General features: G+C 45.7%; 1 protein-coding gene across 2 annotated transcripts in view; it reads right to left on the minus strand.

Moving 5' to 3' along the window:
• KIF1C (kinesin family member 1C) overlaps positions 1 to 27884 on the minus strand; it is a 1865342-nt gene that overhangs the window by 887125 nt on the left and 950333 nt on the right. For both annotated transcript variants that reach the window (XM_069643618.1, XM_069643608.1), the window contains exon 12: positions 24823 to 24901. In XM_069643618.1, coding sequence (XP_069499719.1) covers positions 24823 to 24901 — 79 coding nt within the window. The remainder of the gene's footprint in view (positions 1 to 24822; positions 24902 to 27884) is intronic.

The raw sequence follows: 27884 nt of genomic DNA on the forward strand, positions 1-27884 counted from the left end.
TGCAAAAACCTCAAGGGAATTTCACAGCAGAAAACACATACTCACTGGGTGATGGATACCTAGGCATCGGATGCAGGCACGAGGATAGGCTGCAGAGAATTGCTTCCTACAACAGATGCATTGCTTGAATCCCGCCGGAAACGGCATATGTCAGTAGGAGGTACTGCATTTATAATAAAAAAGAAAAATTAAACCAATTAAACCAATTGCATGAAATAATGGGATGGACAGCTAAGAGTAAGGCCCCAAAAAAGGAGGAGTCCAAGAGCTCAGCAAATGCCGACCCGTACATTCAGCGGAAAAAAAGTAACTAGCTGTTTAATGTTGGTGAGGTTTGGGGCTGTTGCGCGGAGGGACGCGCACCTGATGTAGCCTTATCAACTTAAAGTTTCTTAAAGGGGCAGCTATCTTTTGTAGCCAGCTTTTTCCAGCCCATCTGCGGTTGCAGGCATACCCAACCAGTTGTCAAGGTGGGAGAGCCAGGACTCGAGAGAAATACTTAGTATACTATAAAAACAGTATATGACCTAAAGACACATCCCACTCCTACCTTATGTGCAGATCCACGACCTGTGGCTGGCACATTTGACAGACAAAGGAACCAGACATAAAAACACACAGTTACACATATAATCATTACAGGTGCTCAATGACGACACTAACAAAGTCACAGCATGTCTAGACCTCTTAGACATAGGATTTGGGAAAAAAAGAAACACATCGAAGTCAATGAAGGTTCTAGAGGTGGGAGAACCATGAAACACAGCCAGAGGCCAACAAAGGCCAAGACACATTCTAGCTAAAATCACCAACTTATTACACTTCAGAAAATAGTTCCAATAACACCAGAAATAGTTCTAGTTCAAAAAGGCATTCACATTTGTAGAAGTATAACACAGGATATTAAATACTTTAAAATAATTGAAGATGAAAGCTAAATTGCTGGTCTTTAGGCTACCACTCTCTGGACCCAAACTGAATGCACATAAAATGTCCATGGGCAGGCAAGAGCCCTCAAAGTCACTTTAGAACAGTTTCAGGAGAGGAAAGGTTTCCCACAGAAATCAATGGGATAAAGTCAATAGGAAATCCATGTGCATGGGGAAAAGGGAGGGAAGTTCTAGTTCTATCCCAAAGGTGCAGCTATGGCGACACAGAACCCCTGGGAGGACCAAAGGAGACGACAATCAAGAGTTTCAGGAGTTTGGTTCGAGAACCTGGTGCCCCAGAAATGGATTCTGCACAGCAAAATCCACAGTGGGAATTGTTCTTGAGACCTGGCTGCAAATAATCTCGACCCTATATCCTCTTTGCAGGTGGCCAGGGAAAGGCCATTGCATTTGGATCCGACTCTGGGGGTGGAGAAGCAAGGTAGGATCATCTGAGTGGAGGGTCATCAGAGTTTAGGAGCAGGGTACCTTCAAGCGAGACATGGTAACCCCCTTTCCCCAATTATTGTTTGTATTGTATTGTTTGTTTATAGAGCGCACCTGGCCGTTAAGCAACTGGGCGCTTACAGAAAATAAATCTTGGGTTGCAGGTACATAAATAAGTTACATTTCTTATGTTACAGGATCATATATCAAGCATTTCTTATGTTACACTGTCGGAAGACTTACGTGTGAGATATGTTACATATATCAAAACATTTCTTACGTTACAATGTTGGATGACTTACATGAAAGATACGTTACATTTACAAGTGTTTACAAAAAATATACAGAGTATTTGGTACAGTTGGGGCATTTAGCAGTCGTTGGTGTTAAGCCAGAGTTTAACGTTAGCTTTGAACACATGGAAGGAAGGGGTGGCTCTAAGTGCATCTGGGAGGGAGTTCCAGAGATGAGCTGCTAGAACCGGGAAGCTGGACCCACCAGTTCTTTTCGGTTTAAAGTTGGGGACTTTGATGCTGTTTGAGAGGGCCTTTCTGATGGGACGTTCAGAAGTGTGCTTTGTGAATTTTTCTGTGAGGTATGCAGGGGCTTTGTTGTTCAGACAATTGTGTGTAATGTTCAGAGTTTTAAATTTGATCCGGTCATTGATGGCCAGCCAGTTGATGGCTCTTCTATGGGCAGATATGTGTTGCCCTTTGGGGATTCCTAGGGCTGTTCTAAGGGCATTGTTCTGCAGGGTTTGGAGTTTGTTGATATGTTTACTGGTGCCTAGGTACAGTGCATTACAGTAGTCTAATTTGGAGAGGATGAGGGCTCGCGCTATGGTGGTGCAGCTATCTGTGGGTAGCTATGGTTTGCAGGCGTGGATAAGTTTGCAGCTCTAACTGGTTGCTGAGGCTGTAGCATTTACTTGCTTGTCGAGGGTAATAGCTGAGTCTAAGTGGAATCCTAAGGTTTTAACTTCCTTGGCTACCTTGATTTTGATGCCATCGATCATGATGGAATTGTACAGCTGGGGTAGTTTATTCAGTTTGTTGGCAGACCCGATGATTAAGAGCTCAGTCTTGTCGTCGTTAAGACATAGGCCATGTGTGGCCATCCAAGTTTGGATGATTTGGTAGATTTTATTTATGAGTCTGGTGTCCTTTTCATAGTCACCATGGATTGGGATAAGAATCTGGGTATCATCGGCGTAGTTGGTATATGAGACCCCTAGTTTGTCCAATATATCAAAGAGAGGCTTTGTAAAAATATTGTATAACGTGGGGGAAACACATGACCCTTGAGGGACTCCACAGGTAATGGGGACTGGATCCGCTGCTGATGAAGGTGAGAAGACTCTTATGGTTCTCTGGTCCAGGAATGAATTATTTTTGTAGAGAAGTTGGCTGCTGATTTGAGGTGATTGCAAAGTACCTTGTGATCTATCAGGTCGAAGGCAGCTGATAGGTCTAGGAGTAGGAGAATAGAGATGTCTCCTCTGTCTTTGCGCTCCTCTAGTCTGTTTTTAAGATCAAGGAGAGCCGTTTCGGTTCCATATCTTGGCCTAAATCCTGATTGTCTTGTCCCTAGTAGATTGTTGATCTCCAGATAAGCTTGGATCTGAAGATATGCAGCTTTATCTAAGATTCTAAGGAGGAACGGGACAGTTGTTCTGGGCCTATAGTTCGTTGGGACATTGGGGTACAGGTTAACTTTTTTTAGGAGAGGTAATATCCAGGCATCTTTAAGGTTAGTTGGCACAGAGCATGATTTAAATGAGGAGTTAATAAATGATGTGACGAAGGGGGCTAATTTGTGTGCAGCCTCTTTAATAATTGGGGCTGGACAGATGTCACCAAGGCATCGGGACGGTTTCAAGGACAAGATGATGATCTTAGTTTCCGCAGTAGAGATGGCTCTAAAGCTAAATTGGTTAGGGGGTTTAGTTTGGTTGGCGGCAAGTTCCTGGAGGATGGTTTCTTGCGTAGAGAGGGCAATGTTGTGGAGGGCGGGTTTTTTGGCTAATATTTTGTCTTGTAACATTGAGATTTTGTTGCATAGGGCTTTTTGAATGTTAGTGCACCAGACTTTGTCTTTGGTACAAGAGTCTATGGGTGCAATTGGGGATTCTAATTCGCTCAGAATGGAGAAGATTTCCCTGGTATTCGAGCTCGCTTTATTGATTCTGTCATTAAAGGTCTCTTTTTTTTTGCCTGAATGATTTGTTTTTTGTAACTGTTAGTAAGGGCAGTGAGAAGGTTTTTGTTGTGGGGAGAAGGGTTTTTTCTCCAACAGGCTTCTGTATGTCGTTTCTCTTTGCGTACGGCTTTTAGCATGGGCGTGAACCAGGTGTTCTGATGGGCAAAAGGTTTAGATTTAGTGAGTTTCAGCGGCGCAATGGCGTCAATCGCCGAGTTGATGGTGTTATTGTACAGGTCGACTAGATCGTTAGGGTTAGAGATATGTCTAGAGTGATAAGTGATAGGTTGGATCAGGGGGAGAAGATTTGCGAGTGTTATATTTTTTTTGCAGCGGGTGAGGGCAGGTGGAGCATGAGGTTTGGTAGATTTAGGTTGGGGAAGGTCTGAAATGGTCAATGAAATCAAATAGTGATCTGTCCATATGCAAGGTTCAATTGCTGTTATGAGGGAAACACAATTGATATCTGCGACCCAATCCAATGTGCGGCCTTTAGAGTGCGTAGGGCCGTTATTCCGAATAGTGAGGCCTGCTTCCCCAATAGTGTTAGCTATGGTTGAGGCATTGGAGTCTTTTAGGTCCTTGTAGCCTAAGTTAAAATCGCCTAATAGGATGATTTGTGTACCCGGTTTGGCATTAGTGTTTAATAGGGTGGTTAAGTCTTCTTCAAAGGTGCCTAGTGGACCAGGGGGGGGTCTGTAGATAAGGTGTATTGTGATAGTACGTGAGGCGGAGATTTCTAGTTTTAGGGAGAGTAGTACAGCTGACGGCATAGTGAAGCTGTCCATTTCCTTGATGGTGAGGTTGGCTCTGCAGATAAGAGCTATGCATCCTCCTTTGGACATTTCCCTGTCTTTTCTGAAGATGGTAAAGTTTGGGGGTATGGCTATCATAAGGGCAGGGCCAGCGGCTTTGTGTAGCCATGTTTCGGTAACTGCTAGGAAGTCGAGTTGGTTACAGGTGATGTCAGCAATTTCCGAGGCGTGGGCTATTAAGAGATCTAGCGTTGATGAGACCTCCCTTGAGGTTTTGTTTTATTTTGGTGTCGTTGCTAGTGTGGACCTTGTTGGGCAAAGTTTCAGAGGATTTGGTGCAAGGGGTTTGATTGCAGCTAGGTTTCCTTTTGTGCATGTTGCGCCTGGTATGTTTGAGCTCCTTCTTAGTGTGGCTAAGAGGTGGGTGTGCACTTGGTGGATTGGGAAGTCTAGTGCCTAGTCTAAGGTTCCTTAGTCCGGTAGGACAGGCCTGAATCTGTTGGGTCTGGGCAAAGGGCACAGGCTGTTTAGGTGGTGACTATGTGTACATCTTTCTGGTTGGTTCCCTTCCTTATAGGCAGATTGCGGTGAGGGGCTGCCGTAAAGGCTAAGGCCGAAAGTGTAGAGAGTATGGCTAAGTAGCCAATAGATGTGTCGGGCATGAGAGATATCATAACAGTGTTTGTTGGCAGGTTGTCCTGTGGTAGTCTGGTGTTTAGTAGTCGTATAATCTAAGTGTGCAGAGAGCAGATGGGTTCACCTAGATTCAAAATTCGCTATATGAATTAAATGCATGACTTAGAGTAGTTAGCAACGAGCAGGGCAAGCGACCAAAGGGTCTTGAATAGGTCACAGGGTACAATGGCAAGCGACCAAAAGGGTCTCAGATAGGTCATAGGGTGCAGTATCTAGGGACCAAAGGGTCTAAATAGGTCACAGGGTACAATGGCAGGCGACCAAAGGGTCTCAGATAGGTCAAGGCAGAGAGCACGTACATGGCAAGGGTACCAATCACTAGTGAGACAATCAATAGGTTGTGCTAGTACATTACACATACATCAATCGGGGGCAAGTAAGGAGCAGTGCAGAATACACAAGGCATCATTCAAGAGTGTGGCACATCAAAAAGGCATAGCGCGTCGAGCATCATCAGGCAGAAGAGCAATGTAACAAGCATGTGGAGCAGATCAGAATATGTGCGCAGCGCAGAATTATGACCAACCAACCTCTTCCTCGACCTTTATGGGATATTGTGAGACCTCTTGCCTTACTTTTCCCCAACCTTTAAAAGTACTGGGATGAAGGAGAGTAAGAGGAATGAATACTACATTTCCATTTTACCACTCTGGTACTGGGACGAGGAAGATGCCTTCAGAACATGGCGAGTCAGTCATGTCCCCTTTATTGTAGTCCGGCAAACCTAATTAATGATTTGCACCTGCAACCTGTTAAGAGGTTGCAGGTGTAGAGTCAGAACACTACGAGGAGGAGAAACAGGGAGGCCTGTGGGGAGAAGACCAGTAGGGGACCCATTTTTATAGAAGGCAGCGTGGTGGGGCCTGTGGAGGAGCCAGAGTGCCAACCAGCAGCCCAGAGAGGGAGCCGCCACAGGAGCTGCAGTGTCACAAAGGGAAGTCGGGCATCATCCGCATCCGTTCAGAAGCGGCAGAGCCATCAGCGTGTGCAAAGCAAGCCCCGATATGCAAACAGGACATACAGAAGCTGGCTCGCCGACCGACGAGGACGACAGAAGCAGCAAAAGCTGCTGATGAGCAACTCCAGAGACCACTGAGTGTCAAGGAAAGTCACTAGCTGACCAGGGTGTTCTTAGCGGCCTGCGAGTGAGGTAAGAGTTATCGAACGGAGCAAAAGGTTTATTTTGAACCGAGTGAATGCATATTAAGTGCGAAAATGAATGGAAATCTAAACTTGAACATACTGAATATCTCTTCAATTCTAAACCGAATGGAAAAGTTGGAATTAAATATACCAAGTGCATATTGAATACTGAATCAAAGGAAAACTTGAAATCGAGTATAACGAATGCTCAGTGAATGCTGAACTGAATGAAACCTTGTAATTAAGCTTATGATAACGTGGAATGTAGTACATTTACTAAGGGCAGAGCAAGATACAGCCAAAGAGGAAATGTCCATATGAAAGTTACATATAAGAAAGAGTGCAAGTATGAAAGAGTGCCAGAAAAAGGTGGAATATGGGCACAACCACTACAAAGTGAACTTTAAGAGTAAATGTACTAGAGCGAGGCCAAATACTGGCAAGGGGTGTGACGCACGTTTTGGCAGAGCAGAGCCAAGAGGCTAACCAGGAGAATCCAGAAAAGTGTGAACCTGCATGTAAAGCCAAGAGGCCAACAAAAGAGCAGTAAAGTGAAGGTAACTCTGCAGTTGGCCCTAGGAGCCAAAAGAAGCTCCTGGTAGCTGGTTTTTCAAGCTAGCCAGGCTCTACTATGCAATAAGCAGGAGCTAAATAGCTCCTAGCTCCCCTGTATTTCGAACCCTGTGACTGATTTTTCCGGTGAATGTGTCTTGGACATTGCTGCACCAGGAGTTGTCTTACAAGCCTGAAGATAATAATAATAATCTTTATTGTGATTTAGCTCAAAGAGCTTAACACAAATATTACAATAAGACAATGCATTACTTACCGTAAAATCATTTCTGATGGTTGTATCTGCTTAGATTCACATGCTGTGCATAGTCCGACATCCAGTGGTCACTGCGGAGTATTGCATTTTGTTTTTCGTAGTCGAAAAGGGGACGTCAACAAGGCGTGTCTAACACTATCCCTATAGTGACGTGCAGTGTACCCACAATCCCTCACGCGTCGAGGTCCCTCTGTTTGTATTTTCTCTGCCCTGAGGGAGCCTAGTAGACGCCAGTGAGTACAGAAAAGAGATATAGAAGAAAGTCTATGTTCCTTCCATCCAAGCGGGGAGGAAGGGTGGGCGCATGTGAATCTAACAACCATCAGAAATGCTTTTATGGTAAGTAATGCATTGTCTTCTGATGTTTGTTAATCTGCTTAGAATCACATGCTGTGCATAGACTAGCGAGCAGTACCCGGTGTTGGAGGTGGGTTGTGAGAAGGAACAGTAGAAAAAAAGATGTCTTAATACCGCTTGTCCCACCTGGGGATCAGCTCTAGAGTGGGCATTTAGACAGTGGTGTTTTGTAAAGGTGTGTACAGAACTCCAGGTTGCCACTTTGTAAATGGGCTCAAGAGGGACATTTGCAATGAAAGCTATGGAAGCCCCGGTGCCTCGAGTGGAGTGTGCTCTTGGCTTGAAGGATAGCTCTCTCTTAGCAAGAGAGAAACAGAGAGTGATGCATTGTACAATCCATCTAGAAATAGTGGATTTTGAAACTGCATCTCCTTCTCTTCCTGCTGCCACCGAGACAAAGAACTGATTAGTCTTGCTCAATGGTCTAGTTCTTTCCATATAAAACATCACGGCTCTGCGAACATCCAGTGTATGCAGGCTCTTCTCACCTAAGTTTGAAGGATTTTGAAAGAACGTTGGTAGTTCTATTGATTGGTTGACATGGAATTTAGAGATACATTTTGGCGCAAACCTAGGATGTGTGCGTAGAACCACCTTATCCTTGTGAACTGTTACAAAGGGGTCTAGTACAGAAAGCGCTTGTAGTTCACTTACTCTCCTAATGGAGGTGATAGCTATTAGAAATGCAGTCTTAAGAGTGAGGTCCTTAAGTGTTGCTTTGTGCATGGGTTCAAAGGGAGACCCCATGAGCCTGGTTAGTGCCACATTTATGTCCCATCCGGGAGCGGGATTAGCTATGGGGGGGTGGATCCTCTTCACTCCTTCCATGAAGGCTTTAATAACTGGGACTTTCCACCATGAGACTTTAAGTTGGGAAGTAGTGTATGCGGAAAGTGCAGCCAAATGGACTTGAAGAGTTAAACACCAAGCCTGAATCTAGTAGGCGAGTCAGGTACAGAAGAAATTGTGTAGGAGAGCAGTCAACCGGGTTGATGCTTCTTCCCCTACACCAGATGACAAATCAGTTCCATTTGCTAGAATAACAGTGACAAGTGTTAAGCTTTCTAGCCTCCCTGAGAATGTCCATGCATCTCTGCGGAAGTTGTAAATGTCCAAATTCTATGATCTCAGGAGCCAGGCTGCTAAATTCATGGTCTGAGGGCATGGATGCAGTGTCCTGCCCTTGTCCTGTGACAACATGTTGTACGGGCAGGGAAGTTTCACTGGAGGAGATAGGGACATCTCCATCAAGTGAGCGACCCAAGGCTGTCTGGCCCACATAGGGGCCACATGTATCATGGTAACTTGTTCCTGGTGCATCTTGTGCACTATCTTGTTGAGAAGGGGATTCGGGGGGGAAAAGCGTAAACAAATTTCCCCGACCATGGTATCGATGGACCGTTCCTCTTGGATTGGTTCCGGGGGTACCTGGAGGCGTAATCTTAGCATTGGGAGTTCTCCAGAGTTGCGAACAGATCTATCTCTGGAAATCCCCATTGTGTGAAGACGGCGAAGAGGTCTTCGTGTAACCGCCATTCGTACTCCGAGGGCAGAAGGAAGTCTCTGCTGAGTTCGTCTGCTAGCAGATTGAGTTCCCCTGGTACATGTTGTGACAGTAGGAACATGTGTTTGAGAGCCCACTTCCAGTCTTCCAGATGTTCTGGGACAGCTTGGACAGTCCTGGAGAGAGTGCCCCCTTGCTTGTTGAGGTAGTACATGGCTGTGGTGCTGTCCGTGAGGACCATCACTGTCTTCCCTTGCAGGTGTGCCTGGAAGGCTTTCAGTGCTTTGAACACAGCTAGTAGCTCCAGTAAGTTTATGTGCTTGGATGCTATGCTCGGAGTCCAAACTCCGTGAGCAGTCTGATGGGATAGGTGAGCCCCCCCCATCCTGTGAGGGATGCGTCTGTGGTTAGAGTGACTTCCACTGCGGGGGTGGCGAATGGTTTCCCTATTACCAGGTTTTCCTTCGACCACCACCGTAGCAAGAGAACCAAGGCCTGAGAGACCACCACTAGATCGTCCCATTGTCCGCTGTCCTGACACCACTGGCTGTTGAGCCACTCTTGCATCGGGCGCATGCGCAGGCGCGCATGAGGTACCAAATAAATACATGACGCCATCATTCCTAGTAAGCGCATTGCTTTGCGTACCGTCACCTCTTGACCGGCCACATATTGAGGGATTTTAAACAGCATGTTTAGGACCCACTCGTTGGAGGGGAAGACAAGGCCGTCCTTTGTTCGAATTGTAGCCCCTAGGAATTGTTTGATCAGGCTGGGGTCTAAACCAGACTTCTCGTTGATGGAGAAGCCCAGTTGAAACAAAAGGTCTACAGTCTTTTCGGTATTTGAGAAGCATGTTCCGTAAGAATCATTTCCTGTGCGCTGCCAACATTAAAATATTAAAGTATGCATCTTTCATGTCCAGTGTTGTCATGTAATCTCCCTGTGAAAGCAGGGGGATTACCTCCTGTAAAGTCACCATACGAAACTTTTGAGGTTTGACAAATTTGTTCGCTGGGTGCAGATCTAGTACAGGGCGCATGGTTAAGTCCTTTTTGGGTAAAAGGAAGTACACTGAATAAATACCTTCCGTTACCTGAGAAAGAGGCACGACCTCTATAGCTCCTTTTTCTAGTAGTTGGTCCACTTCTTGAAGGATGGCGAGGTGTTCTGGTGACATGCGTCGTCCCCTTGGGGGTCTGTACGTAGGGGAACTGTTGAATTCTATACAGTAACCGCGGGCTATGGTTGATAGTACCCAGCGGTCTGATGTTATACCCTCCCATGTTGGAAGAAAGGATGTTAACCGGCCCCCGACCGGCGATGCATGGGAGGGGACCCGAATCTTTGAGTAATTTGGTGTTGGTGGCTTGGGAACCTCTAGGGGTGGGAACCCGACCTCTTCCCTTGCCACGACGTTGTCCTCTTTCGCTGTATTGTCCACTGGTGCCTTGGGTAGAGGACCAGTTACCTCCAGAGTATTGCTGCTGCTGGCGTTGGCCTCGAAAAAAGCATTTGTTGCCATAACCACGTTTGTTGGGAGGCCTTGAAATTTGGTCTAGGGTTTTGATGGTGTCAAATTCCTTCTTTGCGGTCTCTAGTGCCTCATCCACCGCCTTACCAAAGAGGTTGGCATCTTCTATAGGTTTGTTAATTAGAGATGCTTGTGTTTCAGGTTTTAAAGCCTGAATTATGTAGCCATACATGGCGTTTGAGGAGGATTCCTTGGACTAGGGAACGGTCAGCCGTTTCTGCAGCATCCAGAGTATTTTTAATGATGCTTTTGTTGACTGGGGTCCCTTCCGTAACCGTGGCTAGAAGCCGAGTACGTAGGGGTTCTGTTACCTCCTCAATGTCCTTACGTAGTTTGCTCCATTGTGCATCTGCATAACTTGCCAACAAAGAGTAGTTGTTGACAATTCTTGCGGAAAAAGCAGCCGAGGCTGTAATCCTCTTTCCTAGGGCATACCATTTTTTACCCTCTTTATCTGGTGGTGCCTCGCTAGTTGACAGCGGGACCCCTGCTCTTTTCCTTGTATTTGACACCACTAAGGAGTCTGGCACAGAGTGGCCCCTGATGTAGAACGGGTCCGATGGGGAAGGACTACATTTTTCTATCCTCGGGTTGACCCCTCTGACCAACGCGGGTGTAGATAGAGAAGGAATAATTCGTCTCTTTAGTGAGGCGAGAAGGGGAACGGTTTGGCTAACAGGGGATTTCTCCTTAATGATCTTTTCTACAAAGTCGATGTCAGGAGAACTTTCCCCGGTCTCGATTTCGAAATGCGCTGCTGCCTTGCGTAGTAGTGCATTAAAGGTAGGTTGATCGTCTATAGGTGACGTATTCCTAATAGGTGAGTCCTTGGGGGGGGGGACAGGTTTAGGGCGTCAGGGTCTGAAAACACTGATGGGGACTGCCAGGGCTGTGAAGCGCCCTCTTCTGGATCTTCTCCGAAGCCCCCATCACCCATATCCGGGTTATCTTCAAAACCTTCCTCCTCTATGTTTTGTTCCCCTTCATTGCCTAAGAATTCATCATCCTCCTGAAAGTGGGGGTCCTCTCCCTCTCCAGTGAGGTCCTAAATCTGCATCCTTTTGGGGGGTATCAAACAGCCTAGGGTACTTGGCCCTGGGATCCTCCTGAAGTCCCTCTCTTGAACTCTTGGGTGTTGGAAGGTTCTGAGTCTCCATAAACCTCTCCATTTTGTCCATACAGAACTGGAGTCTCTCTAGGGTTTCTTGAGGTACCCTAGAGCGGTCAGGGGGGAAAAGGGAGGGCCTTCCGTTAGAAAACGCTTCGACCTATCCCATAACATCGAAGAAAGGTTCCCCTCACCTTCTGAAAAGCCTTCTGGTAGGCTAGGAGTCCCTCTCGACGGAGGGGGCAATTCCTGCCTTCCTTCTGACCTTTTCGGCATCTCCCGGCCTTGTGAGCGGTGATCGACGTTTCTTTCGCCGTCCGTCTCTGGCTATCGGTGGAAATAATCCACGCCAGGCTCTCGACAACTGAACTGTCTTGCTCTACGCCGAGGGGCGCTCTGACAGTGCGCGTCGTCTGGCGGTTTAGTGATAGCGCCCTTATCTGGGGGTAGCCCAGTCGCTAGTCGCGTTTGCGGTTGCGTGGGGGGCATAAGACTCTTACGGTCTGAGGAGGCTGCCGGTAGGACCCCCGTCTCCGTCGGCGCTAATGCTCTCTTCGTCTTCGACGAATAAGAGCTGTGGGTCGTGTGTTTATGGGAGTGTTTTTTGTGTGCGTCTTTGTCGCCGGGGTGTTCATCCCCATAAGCAGGGCGTAAGCCGAGCTTGTCGGGATCGGGGACAGACGACGAGGAGCGTGAACGCTCCTTAGAGAGGTCTACGACTTCCGAAACGGGCGTCGGGTTGTCACATTCCTTGTCACTTTCGGCGGCGGGTGATGAACCAGACCTAGACATGGCGTAGGCTGCCCACCTTTTGACCCTGCGGTCTTTTAAAGTCTTTGGCTTAAGAAGCTGACAGGCCGCACAGCCGTCTTCTTTGTGGTCAAGGGGCAGGCAACAGTTACACCGTTTATGCTTGTCTTTCCAGGTAAACTTGCCTTTGCAACGCGGTCAAAACCTAAAGGGTGACCTCTGCATAGCTGAGGAACTGATTGCATGTGACAACAACCCCTAAGGAAAGGGAGGGGAAAGGGAAAGGCATTCTCAAAGAGAAACAATAAATGTTGCACGATCCCACTCGCCCTACTGTATTTGGCCGTCAAGGCCAGGCCACGTGTTCGGCGAACGCCGAACAGCCTCCTCCGTCGAAGGCACCGCCGTTGGAGATCTTGATCGGCGGTGAACAGCTTCACAGCTACGACGCCGAAGGAGGGATGTAAAGTAATAATATATGTTAATAACGACCAAAGGTCGAATAAATGTTTTTGCAATGTCTCTCGAGGAGCTCCGCGTAAAGGCGACCAATATCTGGGCGGAAATAAAAAATCTGAGGGACCTCGACGCGTGAGGGATTGTGGTTACACTGCACGTCCCTATAGGGATAGTGTTACAGACACGCCTTGTCGACGTCCACTTTTCGACTACGAAAAACAAAATGCAATACTTCGCAGTGACCACTGGATGTCGGACTATGCACAGCATGTGATTCTAAGCAGATTAACAAACATAAGAAACACTATTACTTTCAAACAGGTAATTCATGTCGACATTACTTGCATTTTGTAAAACACAACACAAATCCTGTTAACCCAAGTTATAAAATCTATAAAACAGCTTATTAAAAGAATCAGCAACAGTCACATATCCAAAGTCACAGATAATCTTTCAGACTATTTAATTTCCGAAAGTGCTTTGTGCCTTAGTACCTTTTCTCCCAACCCAAAGAGGGGGCCAAGTGATCTTCACCCATATATAAACTTTCTGGTTAGTTTCAAATGATCCCTGGGTCATTGGACCGTTTCCTCCAGCCGATCACTTACGATCTTCCAGACCCGATAGAGCGCCAACTGGGCAGCAGCAGATCTTTTATTTAAGCAATAGTCTCAAAAGCTGTCGCTTTTAATGGATTCATACGAGTATACCAAACCTCCCAAGTCACACAAATATATGCGAAACCTTTCTCCACACACTCTGAGGGAACATGTGTAGCAGTTTCAAACTTGTGTGGAAATTTACAGATCCGGCAAAATATCTCCTTGACCTCCAAACCTAATTTGGGGCCACAGACAAAACTGGCAGCTCATTTATTCGCAGTTGCAATAGGAAGCGCCTAACCTCTAATGTCGGCCATAATATCAAATAAGGCTGCGCCTTCCTATACAGATCAATCACCCTTGAAACCACCACCCAGCTCTTCAAACTAGCTAAGTGGGCGTAGTTGTTTTGCCAATCCAAGCGATTACATTTCCTTATAAAGACCTTCGTCATCACTGCACGCGAGTACCCTGCCTCGAAGTGAGGCTTCGAATCAATCGGGGTAAAACAGTCCTGTGTCAGGGAGTTGTAATTCCTTCCCAATGGGAAAGTTGGTCTCTTTCCAATCTCACTCAGGCACTAAATTGGCCCACATGTGGGGTTTGTTCTTGCTTTTATATAGAACAAACTGCTACCTCTTAGTACTGTACCGCACAGAGATGTAAGCCCCAGTTCTAAGCGGACCAGTTCCATCGGACATGATGGGTACAATCCCAAAAGCTTATGCAAGAATGATGCTTCAATCCGGTAAAGCCATGTTAGGACCTCAAGTCCATATAATATGATCGGGCAAAAGCATTGCTCGTACAACTGAATCACCCCAGCCTATGACCTAGCTACTATTTGTATTTTGTGTTATAAATAATAAACAAACAAACAAACAAGCTGAGATCCCCTACAAATTTTAGTAGCAATCAGGTTCCCTTAGCCTAGAGGACCCACTTCCACTCCCAAATACTTGTACTCCATAGTATAGTTGACTATGTCCAAGTTTGTCTCCAGTCTTACTCTATTGACCCCCTTGCGAGTTACTAACTTTGTGTTTTGTCCAAGTTTACAGCCAAGTCATGTTCCGCTGCAAATTTGCAAATTAACAAGGGGGGTCCTGGGAGTCCCTCTGCCAGACATTAGTCCTGGTTATGAGAGACTTACCCAGAGTCTTTAGCTCACTATCTTTCACAGAGAAGAAATATCCCAAACATATCAGTCTTTGTCCTGCCCTGGGGCAGTCCAGCACCGAAATTCTAGGCAATTCTGTGCAGAGGGGACCTGGCCTAGCAGTTCGGGCTGGGCTGTTACCTTCGGTGGCGGCAGCTGCTGACTGATTTGCACATGGCTGGTCTCCTTTTGCAATGGCGCAGATGGGCTAAAAAACGGTGGTGTGGAAGGTTGCCCAGAGCAATTGCCAGTGGTTTAGATTAATTCGAAACCTTCCACCCATCACTTTTGTGGTCAGTTTGTTTCTCCTTGTGAGAGAGGGTATGCCCAGACGTGGGTCCCTTGCTCGCTGCGCCACAGGGAACCAGGCTGCACCTCACTGAGGCGGTCCAACAAGGCCGAAACATGTCTGGGGTTGCTTGGTTTTCTGTGCAGAGGGGACCTGGCCTAGCAGTTCGGGCTGGGCTGCTACCTTCGGTGGCGGCAGCTGCTGACTGATTTGCACATGGCTGGTCTCCTTTTGCAATGGCGCAGATGGGCTAAAAAACGGTGGTGTGGAAGGTTGCCCAGAGCAATTGCCAGTGGTTTAGATTAATTCGAAACCTTCCACCCATCACTTTTGTGGTCAGTTTGTTTCTCCTTGTGAGAGAGGGTATGCCCAGACGTGGGTCCCTTGCTCGCTGCGCCACAGGGAACCAGGCTGCACCTCACTGAGGCGGTCCAACAAGGCCGAAACATGTCTGGGGTTGCTTGGTTTTCTGTGCAGAGGGGACCTGGCCTAGCAGTTCGGGCTGGGCTGCTACCTTCGGTGGCGGCAGCTGCTGACTGATTTGCACATGGCTGGTCCCCTTTTGCAATGGCGCAAACGGGCTAAAAAACGGTGGTGTGGAAGGTTGCCAAGAGCAATTGCCAGTGGTTTAGATTCATTCGAAACCTTCCACCCATCACTTTTGTGGCCCGCTGCAAATTTGGCCAATTCGTTACAAATTGTTCGCATGCCAGTAATGGTACTGGCAAACATAATCAGGTCATTTGCATATAGCATAGACGTAATGGGACAGTACCAATTTTTGGTGGATAGGAGGAATTGGCCTCCAGCAAAACAGGCAGATCCGATAGATATAAATTAAACAGGGGATCCAAGACACAACCTTGCTTACCCCCCTGTCGATCTGCACCCAAAACATTACAGTTCCCTTATGGTCCACGCGTACACATGCCCGATTATTGGTGTGAAATTCCACAACCATGTGTTAACAGCCACAGTGGACAGCCAAACAGCTGCATTTTTGCCCAAAGTATGGACCCGTTCACTTGGTCAAAATTCGACCTAAAGTCGACCACCACATACAAAACGGTAGCACGATTTTCTTGAGTAAGACTGTCAAGTGCTCTAATGTTATGCACTGTACCCAAGCCCACCCTAAAGCCTGTCTGAAAAGGATGCAAGATGGATTTTTTGCCTATCCAGTTATTCAATTCCTTCAAAACCAGGGTTGCAAAGAGTTTGCCGGTGACATCCAACATGGACAGCAATCTGTAGTGGTTTTCATCGATCAGATTTCCTTTCTTGTACACTGGTACAAAAACAGATTGCTGCCAGGAGGTTGGCAGCGAACGCGCTCTGCACACACTTGCGAACATAGTCGACAGCACACGCCCCAGTTTTCCGGATCAGCATTTAGGACACTTGCAAGGGCGTTTGTCCTGGGAAATCTTGAGAACTTCAATTTCTTAATCAATTTCACAATTGTTTCCTGTCCCATCGGCAACATCCAACTTCATCTATGTCCACCTGGATGGAACTTGGGGAGGCATTTGAGTATTTACTACCTACATGAGCCACCCAGGCTTCACACGAAATAGGATTAAATCAACCGTTTTTCCCCAGCTTCTTTTGGCAGAGCCAACATTTCCCATATTACACGAGTGTTCAGTTTTTGGAAAATTAACAAACCTTACCCAATTCTTCTGGATTTTGACAAATGTATGGGCTTTTAACCAGCTTCTATAGTTTTTAGTAATGGTGGCGATTTCTTTGATCTCAGTACTAGTCAAGGCAGTACCATTAGATCTGAGTTTAAGCAGTCTAATGGCTCTACGTCTAAGACGTTTGGAAATTGTAGTGTCTATGTCAAACTTCAAGAGGTTTTTTGCACCGTAGTGAAAGGCCGGTGGCAGGGCTTCCATACTCACCTGAGTCACAAAACCTTCTAACCACCTCTCAATCTCGTTTGCACTTTTCCCTTTCAAAAGTTGCCATTCATATTTTCCCATAGGAAAGACAAGTGTACCCAACTTTCCAATCTTATGCCTTATCCATCTCCAGCTCCATTTCACAGTAAATCACTACACATCTGAGCATGGTGGTCACCTTCACCCATGTTAAGTTCTATAACTAGCATGGCATGATCACTATACGTGTTAGGGCTGACTAATAGAAGTCACATTTCCAACACAGAATTATTTCCACTCACGTAGTCCAGCGTAGATTTTTGTGTCTGCTGGACCACATGTACGCTCCCCGGTTGATCTCCGACTGCCCGGCCTTTCAATAGTGTCATATCCCTATTCTTTAAGAATGACAACCACTGGCCGCCCCAGGCATTGGTCTTGAAAATTAGGTACTGCTAATTTTATCAACATATTTGTACCTTGCACCACTGTTTGTCTCAACACACCTTGCGTTCCAATTCTTACATATCATTATTAAATTGTTAGTGATCAGAGTACGCCACTGATTTAAAATTAAATCCAAAAAGCCTAAGAAACCAAAGCTCCCGGGGGTTCAAAGATTTGCGATCAACATCCACTTACACGCGACTTCATTATTTGTTACTTCCACTGCCAGGACATTTCCCCCCCCCTCACCCCCTGGGTCCAATGGCAGAATCACAGAGGATGACACAGTTCTTTACACCAATCAAAAGCCCGCCCCCTTTGGCCTGCCACAAAAACACTTTATAGCAAGTGCCTAGCAGATAGTGTAACCGTCTATCTTAATTTCAAATGCTGCCAAAGTTTCCTGTAGCATACAAATGTCACATATTGATATTTCCTTCAAAGAGCCACTATGGCAGCAAACGCGAGAAACCTCTAATGTTCCCACCCAAAACAGTCAATCGTCATTGCACACTGCCCGTTTTTGGTAAGAAATGCTGGAGCCATTTCCATCCCTGATTATCGTCACAGGCCCCCTTTGTCTCCGATGGGGACTTAACATTTAGGCCGCTCAGTTGAATAGTTTTTCTCAAGGGCTGGTGACACCCGCATTTTGGACAGCAATCTGACACCTTCAGCTTTTCAGGTTTACACTAAGACAGCATCCTAAGGGACGGAACCCTATATAGGTGCTGCAGCAACTTAGAACGATTCAGGTGGCAAGTAGCTTTATTCACTTTGTCAGAGAAATTCTAAATGCCTTAGGGTCCAGCCATATAATGGTAGGTGCGTTGTTGCCTACTTGAATTGGTGGCCTGTATAAGGACCCCTGACACAATGTGGGGCTTATGTCCGCCATCAGCGCATTGAGCTCTTCGCAGTCACTGTCGGCTACAGGAGCTATTGTCTGAAGATGTTCGACTTCCTCACCTTTAACAGACAACTTGTTAGGGTACCCGCTTGTTGGCTTGGTCTCTTTTTTTCAGGCTAACCAATGCCTTAATTTCCTCCACTTTTGCCTCATTGTAGCTTTTAGCATCAAATTAAGTGGTAACAGTTGGGTCTCAACGCTTGGATCACTGGTATCCTGTGATGTTTTTTTTACTTTTGGTTACCTTTTCCTGTTGACATTTTGCAAGACGTTTCGGCTTTCTTGTGGGGTAATACATTGGCGAATAAATATCTTCATCAAGTTGGGGCAGTTTGCCAAATTTCCAGGAAAGGCTGCTTCCTGCACATTTGTCAAATAAGTAGTGATTATTTCAATAGGATACCCAGCCACCTTTGCAGGTGCAGATACGATCAGATCATGCAGGTGGGTGGTGATCTCACACTGTCTTTTCATGTCTTTGTGAATGCCCCCACATAATTTTAAAAGAAGTTTGACAGAAAAGTTTAAAACACCAGAGGGGCGAAGCTGCAACAGAACCTTCATTACTAGTATTGCCACTTGTCTCCTGACGGCGAGTGCTGTCATTCTTTGTGTGTAGCTTATTCAACACTTATGTTGGTCAGGAGCTTGGGACTCTCAGATAATCTTTGTGCAACAACCTTTGTCAACTGAGTATCACTTGCAGCATTCCCAGTTTCCAACATTTGGCACTCATCTACCACCATGGTGCTACTGGCACCTGGTAGTATACGGTTTTGTAACGGGTAGCAAAGCTTCAGAAGCAAAATGTTATTTATTTCTTGAAAAGAAGTACCACCAAAGTCATTTAACGAAAACCTACTCTCCGGCACTAACAGAACTGTTGCCTTAGTGTAAAATGCAGTTATTGTTCCTTTGTTAGGACTCAGGGTCGACTTAACCCTTGTGTACTCGTACCCAATTCAACTTCATGTTCAGACTGTTTCGGCAAGTTAAGTTTACTGTTGGGAAGCTGCTTTCCTGGACGGAGATAGTACGGTTTCACTTTCTGGCTATTATAAGCCATATTTCGATGTGCAGCCTTCCCTGGCATTGAGAAGGAACCTTAAAAATGTTAGTGCAGAAGTGTTAGCTCTTACCTCAGTCCGCCGTAAAGACCAGCAGATGCACCACAGATGAATCAACACTCCACACCTTTAGGTGTTTCCAACTTCAGTGAGCTCCCCTGCATCCTCTGACCAAACACTACCGAAACACACACTGCACACAACGCGCGCTCTGCGCTTTGTTGAGGGTTTAGTAGCAAGTCCAAAGTTGTCTCCTCCCAATGCTGCAAAAGACTGTAAACAGACTCCGACCAAGCCTGAAGGAGGGTTAATGGGGGTCTCTAGTTCTTGAAGGACAGAGAAGTTCACGAGAGTATGAGAGGAGGTTGTGTTGACGATTCTTTCATTGTAAGGCATGAATCAAGTGTAGTGAAGAGAGATGTTGGAGGTGGCCTTTATTTGCTGTTGATGGGTCTTTAAGCCAGGTTTCTTTGGCTGCCCTTTTTTCACTCAAATGTCCTGGAGGTTGGGGATGAACCAAGAATTGTGATGTAGGAGCTTTTTGGCTTTACATGATTTAAAGGGGGGTGGGGAGGTAGGGAATCTGTAACAATTATTTAGCATGGATTTGTAATGGTCAAGTAGGACTGCTGTATCATGCAATGGAAGGCAGAGTAATGGGGTGAGGTGGGTGCTGGTCAGGTTGTATGTACGCCAAGCAAGTATGGTGGCTGAAGAGAGGAATAACTTGGAGCTTGCTTGCCTGTGCATGCTCGGGCTGGGGATTGTAAAGGTAATGGCGTGTAGGACAGAGCAAGGGCAGGAGAGATTGGAGAGCACTGATATGTTACAAGGAGCCAATGGAGGATCCGGCCTTGGTGTGTGTTGGATTCAGGATGCCGTTGCGTACAGCCCAGGGCCGCAGCAGATTTGGACAGGGCAGTGACCTCTGAGACGGACGAGTTAAAACCAATGTTGAAATCAACCAAGATTAAATGTTAGATGATGGGCTTAAGGATGGAAGAGATGAGGTGGGCAAGGTTCTCCATGAAAGCCATTGCTGGGCCTGGAGGGGGGGTGATAGATGAGGTGGATGTCGTCGCATTAGGCGAGTGGTTAAGTTTGTCCGAGATCGATTCACAGTTGGGCAGTGGAGATGAATTGGTAGCATGTATGGAAACGGAATCCTTGTAGATAAGGGCAACTCCTCTGCCTTTCTTGAATGTCCTGTCACCACAAAGTATGGTGTATCCTGTAGGGATAGCGAGGGAGGTGTCAGCTGCAGGCGTCAACCAAGTTTCAGTGAGTGCAAGGATGTCAAGATTGTTCAGGGCAATGGGGTCTAGTATGTAATGTGCATGGGCCACCATAGATCTAGTGCTCAACAGCATACATCGGAGTGGCAGCTGTGCCTGTGTGGTGACGCCTAAAGGGGTTTATGAAGGTGGAAGAGGAGCCTGGCGAGGGATGATGTGTGGTGTAGTTGGGTGTGGTGGGGACGTTGTGGGTGAAGGTGTAGAGCATGGAATAGCGCAGCAGGGATTGGCATTCCGTAGTCTGGTTGCTAAGGGGTGAGAGTGAATTGTGGGGGTTGAGGTCCGGGAAGCCAAGTATTGGGGGTGTTCTCCCCCCGCCCCCTAAGTAGGAATGGCTGGTTGTTGCTACATGTAGTTAGGTTGATTGGAGCTCTTTGTGTTAGGGTGGTTCATGGAGGCAGGTGTAGGCAATGCCACAAAGGTACTGGGCATTTACGAGTGAGTGGAGGAGCTGTAGGTGTCAGAAGGTCCTTTGGTGGTAAGGTAGGGGGTTGGCCATCCAATGAGCAGTTCTGTTGGAAGAGCCTGTTGATGTGGGGTTGATAAGGAGTGGTAGTGGTGTGACTCTGCTCCTCATTGGCATGAGCATCCGTGCTGGGTGAGGAGTAAACACTCCTTGTGTTTAACTGGTCAAATGGCAATGGAGAAGGCAGGATAGAATAGCTTGCAGGGATCTTGAGAAGCTCATGGAAAGTGTTTTAGTGAGCCGGTCATGTGGGAGCTTAGCCAATTTAGGTCTGGCATGCTCTGAGGTTTCAATGTTGTGTGTGAGAACAGGTAAGAGTGGGGGGAGGAAGGTGGTAGGCATGGGAGAGAGGGGGTTAAGATAGGCACTTTTAGGACTGTAGTTTTGTGCGTTACCAGGCGTGTTTCAGTGGGCAGTTGAAGCGGACAGCCAGGCTTACCGGCAAAGCTTGTTCTGGGGAGAGGATAGCGCAGCAGCAGGATGTACTGATCTGGTGACACAGCTTGCTTCATCGGCAGACGATAAACGGATATCAGTATCGGACTTCATGTATGCATAGATTGGGCATGCCAGGCTAGACAGGAACTTTTGTCCTTGGATGGGGTCCTTCGAGGGGGGCTGGTGTTGCCTGCTGCCTCCCAGGATACCCAGTGTTTTCTTTCAATGAAGAAGCCACAACAAGCAGAGGCGTGGAAAGGGCACACAAGGTCAAAGAAAGTCTGTGGAGGACACAGTGGCCATTTCTAAATGTAGCAGAAGGTCTGAAAGCTCTGCAGATGCAATATGAGTCCCAGCAGGGTTTACCACATTCTGGCTATCATCTGTGGCCTGGACAGTGTCATGATGGTCCTTGAACTTCGGAGGTGCACACAACAGCTCAAAGGGACAGACAGGAAATCTGGTCCTTGGATGGGGTCCTTTGAGGGGAGCCGGCTCCCAGGATCCCCAGTGTTTTATATTGGGGGGAAAGCCCATTTGGTTTGTCCCTAAATCTGTCACTCAACATAGCCCCTTGGGCTACGAATGTGGCAAATAGGCTTGCACCATTGGTGAAGACAAAACGAAATGATTGCTGCCACCATCCTACCAGCACACACAAATGGGACCCGAGATCCTTAAGGGTAACCCAGGGCAATATAATCTTAGTGAGTGAAATAGAGTTGCAATGGCAGGGGGACTTCAGTCAGAGTCCCTCTAGAAGAGTGATAAAGCAAAAAGTCAAAGAACTGAAAAAGGTCCCAAAGAATTTCCCAAAATGAAATTCTGTCTTGACACTAGCGTCCTGCAAATCTGCAGCTGGGTGAAGGATGTTGACATCAGAAATAAACTCCAGTAAGGATGACTGGCTCATTAAAGAGAGGATTTCAATACTTGCCAGGATAAGGGGTGTGTGCAGTCGCTACCCACCCCACCAACTGTCCGGGCCAACAATGATGCATCGGGTCCCGGTGCAGTCATTGATGCCGAAATCGCCGCTGTTGATGCTATGGCGAAATCAACATTTTGCACTTAAATTCTTCCACCACTGCCGTTTGGACACATACTTGAATCTGGGCTGCTTCTTCTTATGAGAAGCCAACCAAGATTAGCGCAATTTGCTTTGAGAATGAGACCATTTCTGTTTTCTTGTGTCTCTAGCTGCTCCTTCTCAGGAGTGAGGACCTCTGTATCCATCTTCTGCTTAGAATGGGTATGAGTTGGAAAGTTGGATTGGGGGGGCAGTGCCAATTTAGCAGCCTGTTCCTCAAGGGCCTTGGGGTTCATGAGCTCGTAGAAACTGCACTCTGACATGTTCGACGCAGAGAACCACAAACAAATTTTGTGCAGCCTGGTCCTTGATATTGTTGTGCTTTAGATCACATAAGCAGCTAAACTTTAGGGGTGGGCAGCATTATGAACCTGTAAACATTTTGTTGGAGTATTCTGAGAAAAGCAGTATCCTGAGCTTATGTAAAAAAGGAACTGGGGTCATGGGGTGTGCTGTGTCCTGCTGATAGTGGGGGGGATTTGTCATGCCCAGAACAGATGTGGACTATCAGAGGTAATCAGTGAGGAGCTACACAATACACCTGCTGAGGCTTTCCCAGGAAAGATGCCGCTGCGGTACATCTGACAAGATGAGTAATCTGTGGGAGGATGCAGTCCATTAGAAGGAGAAATATTTACTGGAAATGTTCTTTCTAGGGACTCTTCTCCCACAGATCAGATTTCTCATCTCGATAGGTACTATCATCAGTGCCAGCTACTTGGAAACTCTCAACCGAGGGTACAGCTGTGGCTCGGCGTCAACACCATGTCCTACTCATGCACCAGCTGTCTTACTTCTCTACTCCGGAAGCAACATCAGCACCCATAAATATTGCATGCACTATGCCATCATAACTCAGTTCCTCCACCTTCTCCCTCCCAGATGCTCAGTATGCGGTTAGGAACACAGTTCAAAAACATATGTTTATTTATTGTTCCTTCTTGGAACCATAACCTGGTCCTGTTTGTTTTGATGGTGGCTCTGTTTGAGCCTTTACATTCAGCATTCATCAGATTACTGACTTTTAAAATCGCTTTCTTAGTGACAATCACGTCAGCCAAGTGCGAGATCAAATTGCAGGTGCTGTCTGGAAACCCTATTTCTAGCAGCTTCAAGGAGACGGTCTCCCGGAGAATAAGGCCCAAGTTCCTGCCGAAAGATGTGGTAGTTTCACATGTCACGAGGTGTGGAGTTACCATATTTTTCCCGCCATCTCACCCTTCTAAAGAGGAGGAAAGGCTCCACAAATTTGATAATAAGAAAGCATGGAGTTTTTCTTGGCAAGAATGACTCCTTTTCTCACAACATGATCTGTTCATTGCAATTCCCCAGTTGAAGCTGAGCCTAGCAGTCACAAAACAGACGGTTTCTCTGAGAAGGCTGCAAATGAGATTCCGCCAGACCCTAGGGCGCACTCTACTAAAGCGGTGGCTGCCTCAACCGCCTTGGCAGCTGACCACTTGGGCCTCCTTGCACACCTCCGCCAAACACTACAGCTCGGATCTGGCATGGAGCAAAGATGCCCACTTCGGTAGGGCAGTGTAACAAGGTTACCTGGTTTAAGAGCTTTCTGCTCACAGCCTATGTAAATAACTGCTTTGGGAGTCCATTAAAGACTATATGGACTTTTCTTCCAGTACTCATCTGTAACCTGCAACAACACATTGCTTTTAGGAGATGTTAAATAAATGGTCATAATAACTATATGCGAGCATCTCTTTTTCAAAGAGATCCTGTATTACCCTGTATACTTGTCTGCCTTATTCCTAACATCAGAGTTGACCGTAATTGTTTGATAACTGATACTGCCACCTGAGGAAAGGTTAGCGTAAAGAAACCCATTTGCCTAGATTTAGGAAAGTGCCCATGACACCATGAAAACAGTGTTAGGGGGAACATGCTAACCTGAGGGGAAAAGGGTAGGAACTCTGCTTGGCAGCAAACAAGTCTCTGTCTATAGTTTTCAGTGGGCCCCTCGGAGCAAGACTTTGAAGGGAATGTGAACTGATCCTCAGGGTTAATTAGCTCCCTGTAGTATGCGATCTGTCGTCCTTTTCAAAGTCACACAGTTTATTCCAAACAAGATTTTTTTAAGAGGCAGAGTGTTGCCCCAACAAGCCATTAATTCACAGGTTAAGGCTGGCATTTGTGTGTTTGTAGCACCAGTCTAGTGAAATGTGCTACTTGCTCAACTCTGGTAAGGCGTTCAAGAGCTGTGGCCTACATGATAGCCCCGCTCACAATACACAGCAGAAATTGAGAAAAAGGAAAAGCAACACAGTGAGGGGCAGGATAGATGAATGCGCTCTCCGCCATGCCGCCTTCAAAATAAATGACTGCTGTATATTTTGTTTTAAATTGTAGCCCTTATTCACAGGGGGCAGAGCCAGGCAACCCCAGCCATGACCCATAGAGCGAAACATCACTACATCACCCACTTCCATCGATATCCCTGTTTGTTACCTGAGGGTGCTGAGGGTTTCTTCATAGTTGATGTCTGCTGGACTCAGGGCAGCAATCATGGCTGTTCGGGAGTTTCCACCTAAAACAGAAATAATTAATGCATATGGGTTCTTTCTCACAGCTGGTGTGGCAAATAACCAAACATGACAAGCCCAATCTCCACCGCCCTCCATTCCCATTTCCCGGGTTCTTGGTGGTCAGTGAAAAAAGCAGCAACTCACCCTCTCTCACACCCCCAACTTCTCTGAATTTATGAGTATCAAGTGCACAGATATTAGTACTGCCAGTGTGCCAGTATTTGCACTGTGAACAGGACAGTCTCTTTGATTTTCAAATCTGGGGAACTTGATTAATTATGTTTATTTGGAATACAATTCTTAAAATATGTTTAATACTAATCTTTTGTGACGTAATAAAGATATTGTGCCACCTCACAAGGTGAGCGCTCTTTCATGGTTACATTAAATAGAGCCTGGAGCCCCCTTCAAAAATACAGCTGACCTTTTAATCGAGACCTTTGTTACAAGGAAAAATTATCATAGCTCCAAAAAATAAATAAACTGCTTTCTGCTCAGGTTTGATACTTACAATAAGAAATGTGCCAGGTCTGGACACCTTGGAAAGTTTGTGGTATGACTAAGAAGATCTCGTTCCTATGCTTCCATGTCTGGATAATCCTCAGTATCCTTGCTGACACCATGCTATTTTGGGTAGCCATGCAGTAAACGACAACAAAAAATTCTTAACACTTTCCACGGGAGAACGTCTGGAAACTTTACAAGCTACTGAAAAGTGACTTTAATAGGTTATTGGCTGAATAGACATTTTACGATAGGAACCCTTGGGGCCTGGAGCTTCTTAAAGAGAAATCACAATTTGAGATAGTTCCAGTAATTTATTACACATTATAGTATAGTAAATCACTGCAGTTCACATTTATTAAAGGATGGTATTATTATAACCACTTGTGATTACAAAGTTTCTACTTATTTTGTGGGGTTAATTCTGGCCTATTTGTGCCCAGTATGGTCTTTCAAATTTTATCATCAGCAGTTTGTTGGCATGTTTTCGTAAACTGTTAACACTCCTCTTCCCTTCTTTTCACAGACCTAGTAATTCCACGTTTGGGCAGTTCCGCAAGTTATGTTTTATGGAGTGAAGTGGAATCAATATTTTTGTGCACTTGCTTTGTTGGTATATTTTCCAATAATTTATTTGGCAGTGTTTTTTAAAAGCACAATGCAATACTAATTAAGTTATTTGTGAAATTTCATGATGTACAAATGTTGAACGCTGACTTCTTTTTCACCACTGGTCGTTTGAGAATGCTCGAACCTATTTTGCAGCACTTGCTGTTGATATTCATATTTATTTATGTTTCCCCTCATCTACCCCCGGCTTTATTATAAAGCGCCTTAAGGTTGGACACCAGTTTATAATGGCCGACCTGAAAACATCTTGGCCACTCCATCTACACACTGGTATCATTTGACCTGGTGTTGGACAGGAAGACAGCACGTTCACAACTTTATTTAACCATGCAAATTGACATTAACATTGTTACACATCCTGAAAAAGCCCGAGTCACTGGTGAAATGCGTGTCGATTTCTCTTTTTGCTACCTTTGGGATATATATATATATATATATATATCTCTTCAAAGCACTGAAAGACGTCAGGCTGGGTGAGTAGCACTCTTCATAGTTTCAGAAATAAACAAAGTCCGGACATCCAGGTTGAAAAAAATGTATTCTTTATTAATGCCTTGCAAGTGGCAAAATTCAATTTAAAAAGCCATAAAGATAAGGCTCTCCCAAAGTGCAAGTATCCGTGCGCGTTTGGAACGTTAACGCGTTTCGCGGCTTGCCTCGCCGCTTGGTCACAACCTATATATATATATATATGTATATTCAAAAACGAAAACCAAATCCCCAGATCTGCAATGGAACCGGGAAAAGCAGGCCAGCGGAATGCACTCCCAAAAACAGCAGAGAAAGCCAATAGTGACTCTGCACAGAGGCAAAACACAATCCAAAGTTTTACCAGACTGACAGTGCTTTATTTCTTATGTCAGCATGGCAAGGAAAGAAACCAGAAAACGGTACAAAGACCACTTGATCACGTTCAAAGTGCAAACATAAACAAGGTGACTTTAAATAGGATACTTAGTCTCTTTGATCTCCATGTCGGACAGAGTGTATACATTCACAACACAGTGCTTTTGCTGCAGTTCAAAGGCAGACATCTTTACATGTTTTAAAAAATTAGTTGTTGCTGCAACATTTGTGCACATTAAAGGTACCTCTGTGTGCAAGTCACATTATTAAGCGATATTTACAATTATTCTTTACACATGCTTAAGAGTGGAATGAAAATAAAAATAATTAGTAAGCTCCCGTGTTGTCGATGTTATTACCTCAAGAATAATGTACGCTAAGTGCATCGCATTCATTCTGAAAAGACAACCATACTTTGAGCGTATTTAAACTCTAAATGCATGCCCTATTTGTTTCATCGCTACCGTGACTATTTGTGCAGCTATAAAGATATCTGCAGATTCAAACGCCTTACAATTCTGCCCTGAGCCTTCCAAAAAATCGTTGTCCAAACCTCCAGTAGCTTTTATATGTTTGCTACTCGAACATCCGCATTTGAAATCTATTGCAGTAATTATTATGTTGGCACAGACCCAAATGCTGTGTTAAGTTGTTGTCAAAAGGTGAACAAAGGCTGTTGCTGGCATTCATAAATTAAATATATGCTATGATGTTAAGCTGGACATTAAAACAGAGTTGACTACCTAGTGCAAAATTGCAAAGCAGCAACGTCCCGGATGCATAACTCAGAGTAGACTAATCCTAGCCTATAAAGTGCTCAGTGCCTTTTTGCTATAAAGTGCAAAGTGCATACCTAGCTATAAAGTGCATATATGGGATACATTACTCACCGTATTCGTATTTCTGATGCTTGTATCTGCTTAAATTCACATGCTGTGCATAGGCCAACATCTAGTGGAAGCTGCAGAGTATTACAGTTTGTTTTTTGAAACTCGAAAATGGGCG

This window comes from Ambystoma mexicanum, chromosome 1p (assembly GCF_040938575.1).
Source record: "Ambystoma mexicanum isolate Mex_15411 chromosome 1p, UKY_AmexF1_1, whole genome shotgun sequence".
Classification (NCBI taxonomy): Eukaryota; Metazoa; Chordata; class Amphibia; order Caudata; family Ambystomatidae; genus Ambystoma; species Ambystoma mexicanum.